This window comes from Acomys russatus, chromosome 10 (genome assembly GCF_903995435.1).
Source record: "Acomys russatus chromosome 10, mAcoRus1.1, whole genome shotgun sequence".
NCBI classification, from domain to species: domain Eukaryota; kingdom Metazoa; phylum Chordata; class Mammalia; order Rodentia; family Muridae; genus Acomys; species Acomys russatus.
In genome coordinates, this window is record NC_067146.1 from 20,082,013 (window position 1) to 20,100,105 (window position 18,093).

The window sequence follows — 18,093 nt, forward strand, 5'->3', positions numbered from 1 at the left end:
TGTTCCTCTCTTTCTCCATCTTTCCCACTGCCTGATCCTCTCCTTTTCCTCATTAATCACATGCAGAGAGTTTGCAGCCTGTGCTAGGCACCCCATAGACAGAGATGAAAGGGGCAGAAAAGCAGAATTTAACCTGACGAACATATTAAAGTTATAAGTAAGTTACTGTGGGAATCTGGACTCAGGAGCAATGGAGATCCCGTCAAAATGTGTTCGAAGGAGGGCGGCTTTGCTGGGTATTGAAAGTGCATTAGGAATTTTTCTGGTGGAGAAGTAAGTATGGCAGATGAAGAGTCCGGCCATGTGCATGGCAGGTTTAGGCATTTGGTATGGCTGTGCAGAATTGAGGCACTAAGATGAAGTAAATTGGGTCGTGACGTCTTCGTGGAAATGCCTACACTTCTATAGATTCTACAGAGCTGCTGCCTGGAAAGTGAGCTAGGGAGGATATCCAGTATGGGATGAAATGACTCACATACGGAGAAGAAGGCAATAAGAAGTCCGGCCGTGTGTTTAGTGTGTGCGAGGACCCATGGCCTTGCTCTTTGACTATTTCTGTTTCTTACACAGTGCTGGTGTCTCTGTCTATAACTATGTACCAAAAAAGAATGTAAGCAGACACATTTGGAAGTAGATGTAGTCCCTGAGACTGGGCCCCAAGAAAACTGTGTCAGACTCACTGCTGTGGCGTCAGCCTTTGGGAGAAGGCTGTGAGTGCTCATTGGCCCTTTCTATTCCTTCAGAGATTGAAGAATGAAGGGCTCTACTTTTGGCATTCTGACCTGTGCACCATTTACACGCATCCTGTCATGATAAGCACATGGGACTTTGTTGCATACTGCTTCCTAATATGTTTGAGATACGTCAGCTAGAGAGAAGCCTACCTCCATTGACTTGGTGACTGCTCTGAGGGTGTGCAGAGTTTAACACCAGTGCCACCTCGTCACCCCGGCCTCGAATGCTGTTCCGCACTCCTGCCCCGTGTGCTTGTGTGCTGAAGAAGGCGGTGCTGGGAAATGTTTCTGCTATCTGACCCGCTTCTGTATTGTTTATTTTCAGAATGTCATTGGCAAATATCAAGTAGTAGCTGGTCCTTTAGGATCACGTGGCTCTTTAAATGACTTGAGAGAAACCACTCACACTGCAAAGTCCTAAAGTAAGGGCAAGCAAGGAAGGTAAATCATGAGAAAAGTAAGACCTGTAAATCAACAAAGAAACTAACACCCAGATAAACTGCCTAAATAAACTGTGTAATGGCTAATTATTATTAAGTAACATATAATGGAATTGCCAATTAATTACTAAGTAATATTATGAGTGCAAAACCATTTCGAAAGTTAATTTTTAAAGGTTGGAATCCACGTGCCTTTATTCTAAGATGAATCTTAGCAGCTCAAATGATAAGAGTAATTTATTTGAATTTTATCTAAATGTGGAAAAATATAGTTGTATCCTTTATTAAACAATACATAGAATTACCCTAAAATAAAAGGCTATTCTTTTTATTTTCTTTAGATTGTCATTACTTTTGCGCTAAAACTCTAGAGCTTGGAAACTGCAAATCTGCTTAAAATGATTGCACCCATGAAGGTGTTGTAGAAACAGCATGTTCAAGAAGATAAGAATTTTTGTGACATTTTTAACTTGATGATTTTAGAAATTATTCCTTTTTAATATATTTTATTAATTTATTCATATTACATCTCTATTATTATCCCATCCCTTGTATCCTCCCATTCCTTCTCCCTCCCATTTTCCCCTTACTCCCCTCCCCTATGACTGTGACTGAGGGGGACTTCCTCCCCCTGTATATGCTCATGGGGTATCAAGTCTCTTCTTGGTAGCCTGCTATCCTTCCTTTGAGTACCACCTGGCCTCCCCATCCAGGGGATGTGGTCGAATATGGGGCACCAGAGTTCGTGTGAAAGTCAGACCCCACTCTCCAATCAACTGTGGAGAATGTCCTGTCCATTGGCTAGATCTGGGTAGGGGAATTATTTCTAATTAAGTGAAACATTGAATAATTTCAGAGTCTCTTCTAGGTAATACCCTCTTTAAATATTTTATAATTTAAAGTTCTGTTTGGGATTTTGCACCATTGAGTTTGAAGCAGAGACCAAAACTTAATGGAGCATTACAAGCTTGCCTTTCATAACTAAAATAGTTTAATTCCATAAGTTTCCTTTGCATGACTAAAAGTATTTTGGAAGAACTCTGAGGAACAAGTTTGTAAATTTGTCTTGTTCCATGGAGGGTATTTAGTAAAGGCACACAAAAATGTGTCTGAGGTGCAACGTAAGGACTGAGGATGAAGACAGGCGCTGGTAGAAAACAGTGGGTAAGAGCAGAGAGGTGCCCTGCTGGGTGCCTACAGGGAACAGGGGACTTTTGAGAAACTAATATGACAGAGCAAGTCTATTGAGGTTAAGAAGCTCCTGGTGGCTAGGAGCAGGGCACATGTGTGTCATAAGGTAGCTGAGTTGTGGGAGCTGGGATTTGGTTAAAGCCTGACAGTTCTGGACGGCATGTGTAAGATAGGCACTCTCAGATTTCAAACAGCAGACTGATGCCCTCTGGCTCCTGCTTAGGGCATATCGGTGTGTGCTCTCGGTTACTTTGTGGTCTTTTGCTCAGCAACTTGGAGGAAAAATGACTAGCTGACTATGCCACTCTGTACTAAAGGAGAGCCTCCTGTTTATAGACCCTCTTTTAAGGATAGAAGAGAAAATAGAAGAGTACTCTCTTCTGTTTAGTACTCTCAAGACACCTATATTTTTATAGGTATCCATTGTAAATAAAATCGTAGCACTCTGAGTATCCTTAGTGCAGATTTGATAGCAAAAATATAGCCATCGAGCTAAATTGTCACCAAGAAACTTCATGCTGGGCTAAGATATTTGTGGAGACAAGTGTGCACCTAGAGACATTGTTGGGAGCACAATGGTAGTTATTTGGTATGCTTTTGGATTTTTCTAGCCTCAGAGAAAACAGTTCCCTAGACATCAGGGCTTCCAAGCACTCAGGAGGCAAAGCAGGTGGATTTCAAATTTGAGTCTAGCCTGTGAAACAAAAAACAAACAAACAAACAAACAAACAACGACCAAAAAAAGTTTCGTTAACAATTAACTTATGTGAAGGGTTGTGGTAGAACTGGTTAACTTGCTTGAGATTGGAAGCTTTGACTTGGAGATAAAGTTCCTCAATCATCACGCATTTGTTTATGAGTGCAGGTCTTGAGTGCGCGTCACTTTTCGGCGCTGTTCTATTCAAATACTTGTAACAAGAGTGCATTCCTTTGGGTTTTGAGAGTCGTGTAGTCCAACTCGCACTCTTGCTGCTATCATCGAGACTAGCGGTTCTCACCCTTTCTAGTGCTGTGACCCTTTACCACAATTCCTCATGCTGCAGTGACCCCCAATCATAAAGTTATTCCGTTGCTACTTCATAACTGTAACTTTGCTACCACGTCCTAATGTGAATATCTCATATGCAGGCTATCTGATATGAGACCCAAAGGGGTCATGACCCACAGCTTGAGAACCACTGATCTAGACTGAATGAACTGTTGCTATTTTGGCAACTTGACGTTTCATGATTTTGCCATTAACACATGGTTTTCCTCCTTTGTAGAGTCCTCAAGTATTGTCTTTCCTTATTATTGTTGTTATTATGGTGTGTGTGTGTGTGTGTGTGTGTGTGTGTGTGTGTGTGTGCGTGCATGCGCGACTATATAGATTAGATAGCTTAATTGAAAATAAAGGTAAAATAATGCTTTTACAGTTGGAAGGTTTTGAAGTTATTGGGAAGTTTTAAAGTTGACTTTTTGTACTTTCCTGTTTGAATATTATCTTTGTAGACTTCTAGTTTCATATTTTATTCAAATTATTGTCACGGTAATGCCTGCTGTCATAGATCCCTGGCACTCTCTTCTTCGGGAATGGTCGGCACATGCAGTTGCTTTACGTGAGGTCATGCTCTGGGTCGTGCAGTCTAGCATTTGTTGGTTGTGTTGCACATTTGTGCACAGCTTCTGACAACAAGGACCCACGTCTCCTATTCTGAGGAAAGGCCCAATAATCTGTAGCTGTTGCCTCTTTGGAGACCAGGAACAGCCCATAAATTATTTGAGATGTGGCTGAGCTTGCAGACTTGAGCCAACCTAGCTTACAGGGGAACAGAAGCCGTATACATGGTGACCTCTCTAGCGTGTCCAACTGTTTTATTGCCTCACCCTTAATGCCTTCCCTCTCATGATATAGGTCATTGGCCTCCCTCCCCCCAGGAACTTATATCATTCAGCCAGACTCACAGAGCCTGGCAGAACTCATTTCTCTGATGAGCTGTTGAAATATCACATGATGCAAACACTTAACTGATTTGAGGCTCACCAATAGCTTTGCTAAAGACATTGGCTCAGCAAAGACCAGTAAAAGTAAAATTGCAAAGAGGTGACTGAATTTACACCTTTGAAATAGTCTTCTATACATTTCTCAGACACCAAGCATTGATGTGAGACTAGAGCATGCCAATCCTCACCTGACTGGGACTTCTGCCCACATAAAGTCGTTACAAGACTTAAGGGTTGTTTCTTCAACACCACTTGTTCTAGCTTTTTCCCAAAATTAGATTAACCTCATTTTGTTTATGGTTGTCCAAACGAAGGATACTTCTTTGAGAAATATGTAGGACGGCATTAGACTTGGCCCAGGTGCCTGCAGAATGTCCCACTCCTGTCTCTGTTCCCACTTCTTGTTGGGAACTAGCTAAGCGGAGGCTGAGTGTATATGTGTGTTTAAGCAGCAACCATTCCTGGCCTGTTAGCATTTCAGCCCCTGTGAATTCCTAACAGAAGGGCAAGCCGTTCCATTATCTTGTACAAATATTTGGCACTGGAATTCCCTTATTTACTAACTATAAGGAATATAATATTTTTAAACCTCCCGTCACCGAGGGAGGAAAAATGAACAACTGACGTAAACATACTTAGTGCAGAAAGCTTGCAGAGTTCAGTATTTGACAGGGGAGAGACTGGAGTTTGTCATTTATTCTGTAGTGAACACAGGCCTTTAATCACACTTTTTGTTTGTTCAAAGAGTTGTTATGTAACAGGGAGAGAGAGAGTCAAAGGGCCTGTGTTTTTAAAATAGTAAAATGTCCCATAAAACATGTTGTATTTTAAAATTACTTTATTTGGAAAAAGTGTGTGAATTTTCCTAGATAAGCAATTCAGTCATTTGTGATTTTAAATTATGTCAAATATTATGTATGGAGTGAAATCTAACTGGTTAGCTATAAATTAAGAGAGTAGTAGACTTAACTAACTTTTATAGTGCTGATCACCTTTACTTTATCAGGAAGCATTCTCATAGGGTTTGGTGATATTTGTAAATTATTTATTTTCTTACAAAATACATGTAAACATTACAATTTTATTTTGTTGAAAAAAATCTTTCCACTTTTTATTTATGAGAGAAACAGGGTGGACAACAACAGTCTTATTTTTTGATGCTGTGCACTGGGGTTTGGTGTTCGTCCATAGTATATACCACATGGTCCTTACAATAGAATTGGGTGGAATGCGATTGTTTTACACAAAGCATATTTCATTAAAGAAAACTACTATACTTAAAATTTTCATTTTCTACATTTCTCAATGCTGTACTAGGTTTAGCATTGATTTTGTTGGCAAAGATTAGTTTTGTAATCCCGGTGGATTGTCAAAAGTTAGAAACAAAAATATTTAGAAAGTCAGCTTCCCTAGAAATGAAAACTTTAAAATATTTCATATAAAAAGCACACATTGCCTCATTTGAAAGTTTACTTTTTAAATATTGTTAGTAGTAAAGATATAAAAAGAAATAAAATCACTTTCTTTTGTTAGTTTCCTGAACTTTGGACACTCATCTGTCTAGTCCTTTCTTATAAAACTGGGACATGTAAATAAAAATGAATTATTTTTATCATCAGAAAGAAGCTAATCTAAAATCGAAAATATAAAAAGGAAAAGAATGGGAAGATGGAGAGATGGCTCAGGGGTTAAGAGCACTGTCTGCTCTTCCAAAGGTCTTGAGTTCAATTCTCAGCAACCACGTGGTGGTTCACAACCATCTAGAATGAGATCTGGCGCCCTTTTCTGGCCTGCGGGCTGACAAGATGTGTATGCATAATAATAAATCTTTTTTAAAAAAGGAAGAGAATGCAGAGCTGCTGCTTGGTAGAATTCAACAGGGTGTTAAGGTTGTGTCTTTCAATACCTAGAGTGTGACAAAGGAAAAACAACAGATTTATTTAGTTATTTTTTGTCATTTAAAAAATGATTATTGGTAGTCTCTTATTTTTCTGTACCTGGAAAGGTAAAATATGGATACACAGGGCTTGGTGGGAGCATTTCTCCCGAGTTGAAAGGCAAGAAGGGCTTTTTATGTATATATAGATAAGCATGGGTGTGTGTGTGTGTGTGTGTGTGTGTGTGTGTGTGTGTGTGTGTGTGTGTGAAGTCAGTAAGAATTACTGAGGAAAGCTCCCAATCTTTGGCTTCCATATGCACATGCACATGTGTAAGTAAATTATATTAGTATATGTAAATCTCTGACATAATACATAATTTGTATTATGTATGTACATGTTAATGTGCATCTATGTATTGATATTTGTGTATAAATATGCTTGATTTTTGCCTACATTTTGATATGTATGATCTGATTATACCCATATGTGGATATATTTCTTCAGCAAATAAATTCAGGCCTCAGAATAAAGTTGCTTTTATTATAGCATCTTAAGCTTCATAATTTTGTTATTGAAATGAACTGATGTGGAGGACACTGTATCTCATTGATTTAGGTAGGACTGTACACTGTGTTTAAGGGACAATATTTCAGAAGACACCTTGATGTCCAGTCCAGCCCCTAAGCCACACTTAAGTGCATACTTCCTGTGTTTTGCTAAGCCACTCCTATTTTGAACTACTGATAGCATAGTTAACAGAAGGAAAATAGTGCTCAGGCATTTTGGAAAGTTTCCAAACGCTGCTCACAGCATTTGACTCTAACACTCTGAAGTATATTTCATGTACTTACAATTTTCTGTGTTTTGGAATGACTTCTTTTAAAATTGATTCATCAGTATAAAACAACTTAAAGCCTTCTGGCTCCTAAGTCTTCTCTTTTTGGCCCTGAGGCTGCAGGGGGAGATATCTGCTTTAAATTTGTGTCCTCCCTCCATCAGAGCGTTCCACGGAGGTAATGTAAAGAGTTAATTTAGGACTAAAAGCCTTATGAAATATAGAAGTCCTTCACCTCTGCCATTTTCCACTCCCAAAGGCGACTGCTATCAATTGTGCCTCAGCAGATTCCTCTGTCATCTACCTCCATCTCTCTAAATCACCTTTTTATGTTCTCACTCTTCCAAGCTTAGTTTTAAACGCCTCCCGTTGACTTCGGTGAGAGATGGACGCCTGGCTACCCCTTCCACTACCACTGCTGCGTTTCCTCTCCTTAGCCCAGAGGTATCACAGCTCTGGCTGGTTTAGTGTTTACATGACTAAAACTATGGGAAATCTATTCATAACTGGGCCACATAAAACCGTGAATGTATGCGTTCTTTCTGAAATAATGCTTGGTTAAAAGCAATAACTTATTCTTTTATTATATCTTATATAATCATAACTTTATCTAGTATCTTTTTTTTTTTTTCACACATTGAAATACACTGGACAATTCGGTTTCTTTCTCAGATCTCTCAGAAGGTTCTTAAAACTTCTCTTGCCTTGGTCTGCCGGCGAGGCTGTTGTGATCCTGGAATGATCTTTTTCCACTCTGGGATCTCATGTATCTTCTCTGACTTTAGTACCTATTCCTACATTTTACCCCACTTCTTTTTGTTTAATTTTTTTTTAATTTCCCACTATGCTTTCATGGTAAAGCCCATGAGATTTTTCAAAAAATGTGTATCCTGGAAGTGGCTTTTTAAATGCTCATACATTGCTTCTGAAGAGTTACAGCTTGGAAGTGATCTTTTTGTCAGAATTTTGGAGACCTTTTCCCACTGACCTTTAGCTTAACATGTTGTGTTCGTTCACTTTATTGAGTTATGAAACTCTGTAGGAAAGGTGTTTAGATCTGACCTTCAGAGCTGCGTCTATGATACCTGCTGTTCCCTGGTGTGTGACTGTTGAGTATCTCTGTGGCCTCATTTTCTGGTGGAGGTGGGGTAGTCACCCCGTTCCATGGTATTTGTGGAGGGGGTAGTAATAGTAAAAGGGTCGATGTTTTGTTAAATAGGTTTTCAGCAAATGTTCTTTTTCAGAACTCGTCGTCTCTAGAAGTGTAGTGAGCTGCTGGTAGCCAATAGGAGTCAAGTTGTTCTGAGACTTCCCCCTCACCACCTCACCTTTAGCCTTTTCAGACTCACTCCTAGACTTGCTCTTCTTCTCCTGCTCTCTGCACTGTCCTAAACATGCCTGCTGCTGTGTCATTTTGTGTTCTGTTTTCTCTGGGATGAGACCTTTGTTATTATCTTAGTGACATTTTAAGAGAGAGAACAGACAGGCAGGGCGCGTGCTTGATCTGTTTACATTAGGGCGGAGTCCTGGTGAAGGAGACATCAGGGAACCAGACCATTTCTATAAATAACTGCCTCCTTAGTAAACTCGAGGATTTGCTGTTGCTAACCTACACATGCAAAGGAGTGAATGGATCTTTAAAAGGGATTGGCAATAAACACCCCTGTTCTTACTGAGGGGCGCATTTACCACAACTCACCAGGGGCTTAAATATGTCTGGCCTTCACCCCTGATAAATGATGGGATGCTACAGTTTTCCATTGCTTTCCAGAAATTTCCAGTGGACCAGGGCTAGTCATTGGCAACACACTGTGATGCGGTGGCCAAACCTAGTTATTTTAAAACAACAAACACATTGACTTCAAAGCACCCAAAAAGCTGACCTCTCTGCCCTTCACACCACTCTGCTGAAGTTTTCTAACGCAGATATTTTGAAAAGTTCCAGTTATATTCTCTCCAGACAGATACTTTACTAATGATCTCAGTAAATGGTCTTTGGAACATTCTGTTGCGGGGATGACACTTACCGTGTCTAAAAGATGAACAGGGTTTTTTTTTTTTTTTTTTTTTTGACATGGTCATCCTTTAGTCATAATGACATAATGACAACAGTGCTATCCTGGCCATGTGCCAGGAGGTAACTCTAGTTATTTTAAACATAATGTGTGCCTCAATAGAATCTATTATGTGATTAAGGATGACTACCATTTATGGAGTGATTAGAATGCAAGGGTACATCATGTCATGGGATTCTGAGGATGCCACTGCTAACCTAGTCTCATTTTATAAAATAGGGAAGTGAGTCTTGCTGGTTTCTGGAAGACCATCAAGCTATTAGCTAAATTAGTCAGAACCTGAAGTCAGGTATATTAGGTAAAGGCCCATGTTTTTCTGTTGCTATAGCATTTTCAAAGAAGGCAACAATATACCTCAACATGTGTGTTTTATGTCCTATTATCAGAAAACTAGAACATATTACCGGATGCTTTTTAAAAATTACGATATTTTGAGGGGGAAAGTGGTATGTATAACACAAATTTAGTGTTGTTAGAATAAAGGTCCTTAACTATTTTTAAAAACCTTACATTGAAAAAGTAAAATGGTAATGAAAATAATTATATTTGACTTTCCCTATGAAAGCTTGCATTTTCTTTCTCTCCTTTTTTATTTCTTTAAAATGCTTAGCTGCCAGTAGCTCAAGAAGGCAGGAAGCGGCACGGTGTCCTTCTCTTTTACTGTGTAAATAGTCTTAACTGTTTCCAGGCACACTGAATTATCAGAGTGTAGTCTACAAAAACAGACATACAGAAAACAGAGGGGCAGTATTTAAAATACATGTGTGTAGATGGAAATTAAGGGAGTCAGACGTTAACAAGAAACTCAAGGTTCAAATTAGGTAGAAGAAACGTAAGGAAATGCTGAAATTGGCCTTTTGCATTTGCAAACTGATCATTATTTCCACTGACATTTATTGAGTACCTGCTATGTGACAGGTACTGCTTAGGCACGGGGAATAAAACGATGTTTAAAAATAAGATCCTGCCAGCTGGAACTGATGGCCTGGCTATTGACTGACACCATAATTTGTGGAGAAAGCAGCCGACTGGTTTAAGCTTCTGAGGCCTGAAATGTAGACTACAAGGAAACCTGAATGCACAGAGCAAAAGAGAAGAGTCCAACGGTTAGGAGCAAAAGACAACATTCTGGAAGACACCATGTCCCATTGTGGACAGTAAAGGCTGTGCTGCAGAGAAGAGAGGAGTCGGTGGGATTGCACTGGGTCCCACAAAGCAATACAACAAGCACATCAAACAAGCCACATGCACTGGGAAGGCAGGAAGTCGGCTGTACCAAGTGGGACGTTGCATACATGTTCCTCCACTGGATGGATGGACAAGATAGGCTGTGAGATGCAGTACGGCCATCCACTTCTTACTGTAGCAGACCCAGGCCTCTTGCCTAATTCCTTAGCTAGCTTCATTCTGTTGAAGATCTGATGACCATCACGTGTCAAGAAGTTTCAAACTCAGCTCCTCGGTTAAAGTAGCGATTGACTGTTTCTCTGCACAATGGTTAGTAGGAGATCCTCTTAATGAATGACTCAGATCTCACCAAAAAGAAAAGGGAAGAGATGGTACAGTTGACTTGTATGCTGTAGGAAAGCATTGGACATGTGGGATGTTCCCAGAATTATGTTACCGAATGTTTCAGGTTAAAGTAATAATAATAGAATAAGAATAACAGATAGGGACATGTAGCATCCTTTGTAAAAATGATTACTTGAATTAAAGTATACATTTAACTTACTTTGGGAAAGGTTGAAAATGTAATAAGTGCAAATAAGTCTGTCTTCCTGAGTTGTTAATGGGATGAAGGCGGAGTGATTGTTTTAGTGGAATAACTTGCATTAGGTGAAACAAGTGGAATTTTACAGGGTCAAAAAAAGTTGACCAAGTCAAATGCAATTTGCTGTGTCATGTGGTCAAAGGTCAGTGTTGAGTTTTGAAATGAGAGCATGTTTTGATATATATGCTTTACATATTCATGTCTGTTGATGCTTACATAGTGATGGAAACTCACTGTAATGGTCCTTTTAATAACCTGAGGGTCTGGAGAGATGGCTCAGCTCGTAAGGGCACTTGCTGTCCTCAAAGAGGGTCAGGGTTTCAGTTCCCTGCCCTGGGTTACTCACAACTGCTATAACTCCAATTCCAGGGGGAGCTTAACACACATCAAATGGCCTCTATATGCACCTACATACACTCAGGCACACACATACACACAAGCATATAAAATAATAAAAATATACAGGAACTGGGCCTGAAAGCATAGCTGTTGCTACAGACCTGTGGCTTGGATCTGTAGGCCTGGCATTTCCTCATGTATTAAACATGTTACATCATCTGAGTACGTGCCTACAGTCAGGTCCTGGGGCCTTTCTTAAACTTACCAGTGACTCCAGGAGGCAGCGAATGAGAATGATAAACCATATAAGCTCAAGGCAGAAATTTTCATGATTATCACCATGGCAGAGTCAGGGTATCTCCTTTTCCCATTCAGAACACACAGTTACCACCCGGTGCATGCGTCTCGTAAGTGGTATCTTGCTTTCTGAGGTTGGTTTTGATTCTACTGTGAGTGGACATCAGCTTTCAAGAGTTCAGGTTAAGGCTTTATGGAGGAAAGGTATTCAGTCCATAGTGTAATTTTCTCTGGAGCCTCATGCCTTCCAGCATCTCTTCTTATCAAAGGTTAAGAGCATTGACCCAGTAGAAAACTACTGAACTTTATCTACTGTTATCTTTGTAACACAATAGTAAACACATTTCTCATGTTGAAATATTCCTTAAGCGTTAAAGAATGCTCAGAGAAAAACTGATGGGGAGTAACTTGTTCCTCAGCTTTCTTCTATCTGGCCTTTCAAGGCTGAACATTTTCAGTTCAGCACTAGAAACAACACATAGATATAAGATCTGAGTCTTGAAACTGACTATGTTGGCATCAGTATTAAATATGCTGGAAGTAGAAGTTCCTGGTGAACTGGGAGCCCCTTAGCAAATCCTACTCTATCTTTTGAGCCATCTCTTGTTTCGGAGCCATGCTACTTAGAGATGGTGCAGGAAGGAAGGAAGCAAGCTAAAACTACTAGCAGTGGTTTCTATTTTTAAGTAATAAGGACTGTTTCATAGAAACAGAAAACTGTACTTTTTCTACATCTTTGGGCTGCTCTTCTCTTTTTGACAAACTTTGAACAAAGACTCTAAACATGTCTTTTTGAAAGTCAACAGTCCTATGCCAGTCAACTCCTCTCTCTCTCTCTACTCTCCCATCCTACTTTAGCTGTTCCTTCTGTAAATCTCATGACCTTGATTTTTCTGTAGATAAAACAACCAGAAATGTTTTCATAGTGTACATCCGATCATGGCAGCTGTTAATGGTTTCATCACACTTAGAATAAAATGCAAACTCGTCTTCCCCAGCCTATAGTGCCTTAAAACATTGCCTGGCATTCGCTCTACTGACCCAGCCACGTCTGTGCTCCGGTTACCCTCAGTTTTGATTAACTCACTCATCCACAAAGTGACTTTGCGTTTGCTACTCCATCTTCCAAGATGGCTTTCTCTGGAATGTCAACCATTTTGCTTCCTCTTAAAGATCACTTTTATTAAGAGGTTCTTTTTAGGTTACAGTCCATGCAAACTCCAACCACTGTCAATTCATTCTGCTTTGTTCTTACTTATTATTTTGCATGACAAGTACTTACCGAGGCCTATGTGATAGACAAAAGTGTAGGTGTTTGCTCTTTATAGAGCGTTGCTGGTATCTAAGGGGGTATCTAAGGCACCACCGTCAAGTACTACCTCCCAATCCCGTACTGCCCAGGAAGCAGGAGACTCATGAGTTCGGTTTTGTTCTATTCCTGCTGGAATTGGAGCACATTTTCACTACTCGCTTCAGGAAGATTACCTCCACCCATGGGGAGTGGCAAGAAGAACACACAGAAAAAGGCTGCAAAGATCTAGTCCATAAGATCTATTAGGCGCATTTGTAAGTCTCATGAACCCACATTTTGCATTTATTTCCTCATATGTGAAATGGGATCATACGGTTTCAGAAGGCTCTTGACTAAACTGAGAACTTGAAAAATAAAACACCACTCAAAAGTTACCTCACTTCTAATAACACAAATAATTCCCAGTTCCATTCTCGGGTACCTGAGTTCTGAAGTTAACCCTTCTAATGGACTGTATTTATATATTTTTCAAAGAAAGTGCGTCCTTTCATCCTTCCCCCCACAGGAGAGTCAGTCTTTTCTATTCCCCTCCTTTGGGGAGATACATCTTTCTTTCTCAGTCTATAAATTCAGGTGATCTGGTGACTTTTTCTGTACTGTCAGAAGATATTGCTTCCCATTTGTTTGCTAGGCTACCACCTAAACTCAGGGCTCCACCTCAGACTTCCTTTTTGTTGTCCTCAGAGCTTTTCAACTCACCCCTCGGCCCTTCCATTTCAACCTAATTATCACCCGTACACTTTTTAACCTACGTATGTCTTTCTCTTATTCAGAACCACTGAGAGATGCCACCTCATCACCCACACCATATATTTAAAATCCAGGAGCGGGCCATCCGGTGTCCCCCATGATGTGGGCCCATCATTTCTCTTCTGGGGTCCTGGATACTTTGCTGTATGACTCATCCACCTCTGTGTGTTTGTTCGCATCATTTTCATCTGCCTAAGCTTCTCTGTTGTCTCTGTTATAGGTCTGCTTCCTGTTCAGGGTCTGGGCGCTTTCCCTATTCCACAGAAACACCTATTCTTAATTTGCATTTCTGTTCCTAATCCTGCCTTCCATTTTGTTACCTGTTTGCATTTGCGAGCCCTCCTAAGAGTTCTTCCCATGGTGGAAGCCTACTCTTTACTATTAGCATGAGTAGCAGACCTTTCCTTCTATAGTGCCCTTTTTACAAAGGTAAAGCAGCATCCCTCCCCTTACCCAGAGGAAAGTGTAAATATGCCCCAGGTAAAGCAGACCTCGCCTCATTTACTCTAAGGGGAACTAGATATAATTTTCAAAGAACTTGATTCAGCTTTATTAAATTACATAGGTTATTACTTAGCTCAATAAAAACCATTGGCATTTATAACATTTTTATCCTAGCAGCTGGCTAATAACAAAACAACAACCCACTTAAGGAGCGCTGATGGTTCTCGGAGGCTGGCCCTGGCTTTGAGGAACTCGCTTCCTGTGATCCCTGAAGAGGGGCGGGGGACTCTTATCACAGAGCACAGTCCTGAGTAAGGTCGGCCTCCTGTGGTTTTATGCTAACGGCTCCTCCTGTCTCTCCACAGTACTTCGGAACGTTACTCGTCATCTTCTGTGTAGAACTGGCTTGTGGTGTGTGGACATATGAACAGGAGGTTATGGTGAGTGCCCGGTGGGACAGAATCGAAGTGCAGAACAGCGTCCAGGCTTTCCAGTCAGACCCTGGAGAGTGACTGTGGTACATGGCTGTTACTCTGCATGATCACATTACACAATAAGGGTGAACACTCCTGATACTTTTGAAAAATCACACACACACACACACACACACACACACGTACGTGTATATATTTCTAAAGCATTTTCAAGTCATAATTTAAAATCTTTATTTTGGGTACTGCGATAAAGTTTTAATTTCATAGGTTTCTTTCTTTCTTTTAAAATGTGGGCATTGTGGACTGGAATTAGTCTAAGATAATTGCACCAACTTCTGAGTTCATAATGAGGACGATTATCATGTGCTTGCTGGAGAGTGCTACAGGGCCTGATTTAAGGCCAGCTCTTGCTGACCACAGTGGAAAGCAGTGAGGAAGAAGCTCACATCTCCTGTTTGCAACAAGCTGGACCTCATGGCACTTTAAGAATGCATTGGAAGAGTTACCATGCGCTTGCCTTGCTGTAAAATCTCACAGCTTGAGATCTGGCTGTTGAAAACAGCAGTTCAGCATTTCTCCCTCTTCTTCCAGACATCGAAGTCACTAGAGAAATCTTCCTAGCTTCCTTAGAATGAAAGAGGAGTTTTCCAGCTTTTTTTTTTTCTTTTTTTCATCCGTTGTTTTGTCACTTGTACTCTACTCTCCAACACACTCCACCCCCACCCTGGCCCTTGCCTGCCCTGGCTGGTGCTTAACTCGCCTGCTTCTGCTTTGGTGGTGAAGTTAGCACTGTCCTTCCCAGTGTAGAATGGAGTTTCTTTGCATGTCTGTGAATGCTGGCTGCAGTCAGGCCTCACAGCCTGAATCTGTTTCCACAAAAAGGTGCTTTCCTAAGTTTTGCCCTTGGGCCTTCTGGGGAGGTTTGGAAGGTGATTCTTAATTACGTGCATTACGACAAGCTGTGCTCTATTAGAATGGAGAAAAAAGACAGGGCCTGGGGACCTGATCAGTTCCTGGTGAATTTTAAACACTTACAGAGTCAAGACAAAGAAAGAGAGGGTGACGATTTTGTCTCTGTTCCAGAGACGAGCAGAACATTAGGCATTTGGGTAAGAAAACTGAAGTAATGTCTGTTGTCGCTACAGTGATTGACGATTCTGTGGTGAATCTGTAGCGTGCTGTGACTATGGATTTTCAGGGGCTACTGCAGACGAATGTCTTCTCCGCGTGCTGCCTTTTACCCGAGCTTCAGCGTACCTGTGCAGGCCACCGTGCTAGTCTCGGTGGCTCTGGGCTGAAACTCATAACTCCAACTATCAGGCCTCATGGGAAGAAGACAGAATTCATGGGAAGTTGTAGAGTCAGGGAAAGTCCCACGTAGCTCAATATGAAATGGAGAACGTACCTGGTGGGGCGGGGAGGGGTGTGGGGGGCAGGGAGCAGGGGATAGGGGGTGGTGAGGGGTGGGGGGCAGGGGACCTCCCATGAAGATTGACGTTGAGGTGCTTTCCTTTCAGTCGTGTTTTCACGTTATCCCTAGAAACTTTGTATGTTAGAAAAAATTTAAAAAGTAGTAGTGCTCCATATTTTTGTTTTAGCATCAGGAGATTTATCCTGTTTTCAGTTTTCACTAATGACCTAAATCCCTGACATGCATACAACAGCTTTTGGTTGTATTCTATTTGGTTGTTAAAATATTTTTAGAAATGAGTGCGTTTCTATGGATTCATTCATTTATTTACTTTAGAGGCAGGATCTTACTTTGTAGCTCATGCTTGCCTGGAACTCGCGATGGAATGCAGGCTGTCCTCAAAGTCATGACAGTCCTCCTGCCTCAACCATCTAAATGTTACAGTATTGTCGTGAGGCATCATATCCCATGCTTTCTAGGCATTTTCTAAGCGGACTGTGAAGTATATGCCGTACTGATATGTGACCAATATATGATAGAACCGAGGGGAATGCATAATGAATTAATATTGCCTGTTTGGAGGGGCTGCTTTGATTCTAAGAAGCGTAGCAAACCAGAGGAACTTATATTTGCTCGGACCCTGTCAATGGCTTCAGCTCCTGGGGCATAAATGAACGCACACTGCCATTTCAGTCCAGGGCACATGGCGTCATTGTTTTGCTTGTGTAAATCTTCCCCATTACCTCACCAGGAGTGAGGAAGGAAGGGCTGTTTCAAAGCGAGATGTGGAAAGCAGCCTTGCAGAAAAAGAAAAGTCTGCACCACAGTTTTTATTGCTTCAGCAGTAGTAACAATGTAAGAGGAAAGTGCCATTAAAGTTTATTATCTGCCAAATTTCGCAGACTCCAACCTTTGTATAGAATGGGCTTTGTGCTCTGAGCTGGTTCATGCAAGCAAGCCGTTCACTGTGTGTTCTGCCTCATGGCTGGAGCCCAATATGTGGAGCCAGGACCTCAATGGGCTTCTGTTTTCTTGCCACATTTGGTTTCAGATTGATGGTGGCCTCAGTGAAGAAACAGCCAGTGTTTATTTTGGAAAGCAAAAATTTAGAAAAAAAAAGTATTCTATTAACTAAGTCAAGAGGCTTGACATCTGTCCATTCCCTCATTATTTTTATTGTTTCTGTGTGCTCACCTCCTATCCAATACCCCAGTCTAAAATATCTGTTTGTAATATTAATTATTTCAGATGATATATGTCTTGAGAATTTATTTTACTTCCATTCACTTTATGCCCTAATGGATATGAGATAATAATAATTTATAGTGGGTAGCTTGAACTTTGGCTAGTTTTCTGAATGTTATTAAGCCATATGGATAGAATGCATACCCAACCAACTTGCTATTTTTTCAATTATGTGTTTCCAAGGGATTAGTAGAAAAAGAACATACAACATAAAACAACATACAAAAGAAACCAAATTGAAGAATTTCTGTGGCCAAGAAAGTTTAAACTCACTTCTATTGATATTACTATTATTTTTTTCGGAGATAGCTCTGGCTGTTCTGAAGCTTGCCTTGTAGACCAGGCTGGCCTTGAACTTACATAGATGCACCTGTATCTGCCTCTCAGCTACTATGACTATTATTTTAATTTTAACTTAATACCATGTATGTGCATATATGTACACCGTGTGCGTATGTGCTCACAGTGTCTCCAGGTGCACGCACGCATGCTCAGGTGTGGACAGCAGAGGAGAATCGATTCATCAAGGGGGCCCCCATGCATTATTCCTTTGAGACAGAATCTCTCACTGGATCTGGAGGAAGGTTGGCATTTTCTGCTAGGTTGGTACCCTTAAGCGATCCTTTGGTATCTGCCTTTCTTCTGACCTCCTGAAGTGCTGAGGTGTGCATGTACATGTGGTCATAGCCAGCCTTTTCCATGGTGGAGAGCTGAGCTCAGGTCTTCATGCTGTGCGTTGGACACTCTTATGCACTGTGCCATCTCCCCAGCCTAATTTTAGAAAGGTTTCAAAATTACCCTAGTCTTAGGCTTTCAAGGCTTATACATACACCTCCCCTTTCTGTATCCTGGTTTTCAATCCCCATATCAGCTTCGAGGACGTTGGGCTCAGTTTCCCGAGCTGAGTCTATAAGCATGTATACACCAAAATAGCATTTTTCAGCTTTAACAC

General features: G+C 40.9%; 1 protein-coding gene across 2 annotated transcripts in view; it reads left to right on the forward strand.

The window, feature by feature from the left end:
- Nucleotides 1–18,093, forward strand: part of Tspan12 (tetraspanin 12) — a 61,986-nt gene that overhangs the window by 19,613 nt on the left and 24,280 nt on the right. For both annotated transcript variants that reach the window (XM_051151869.1, XM_051151868.1), the window contains exon 5: nucleotides 14,417–14,491. In XM_051151869.1, coding sequence (XP_051007826.1) covers nucleotides 14,417–14,491 — 75 coding nt within the window. The remainder of the gene's footprint in view (nucleotides 1–14,416; nucleotides 14,492–18,093) is intronic.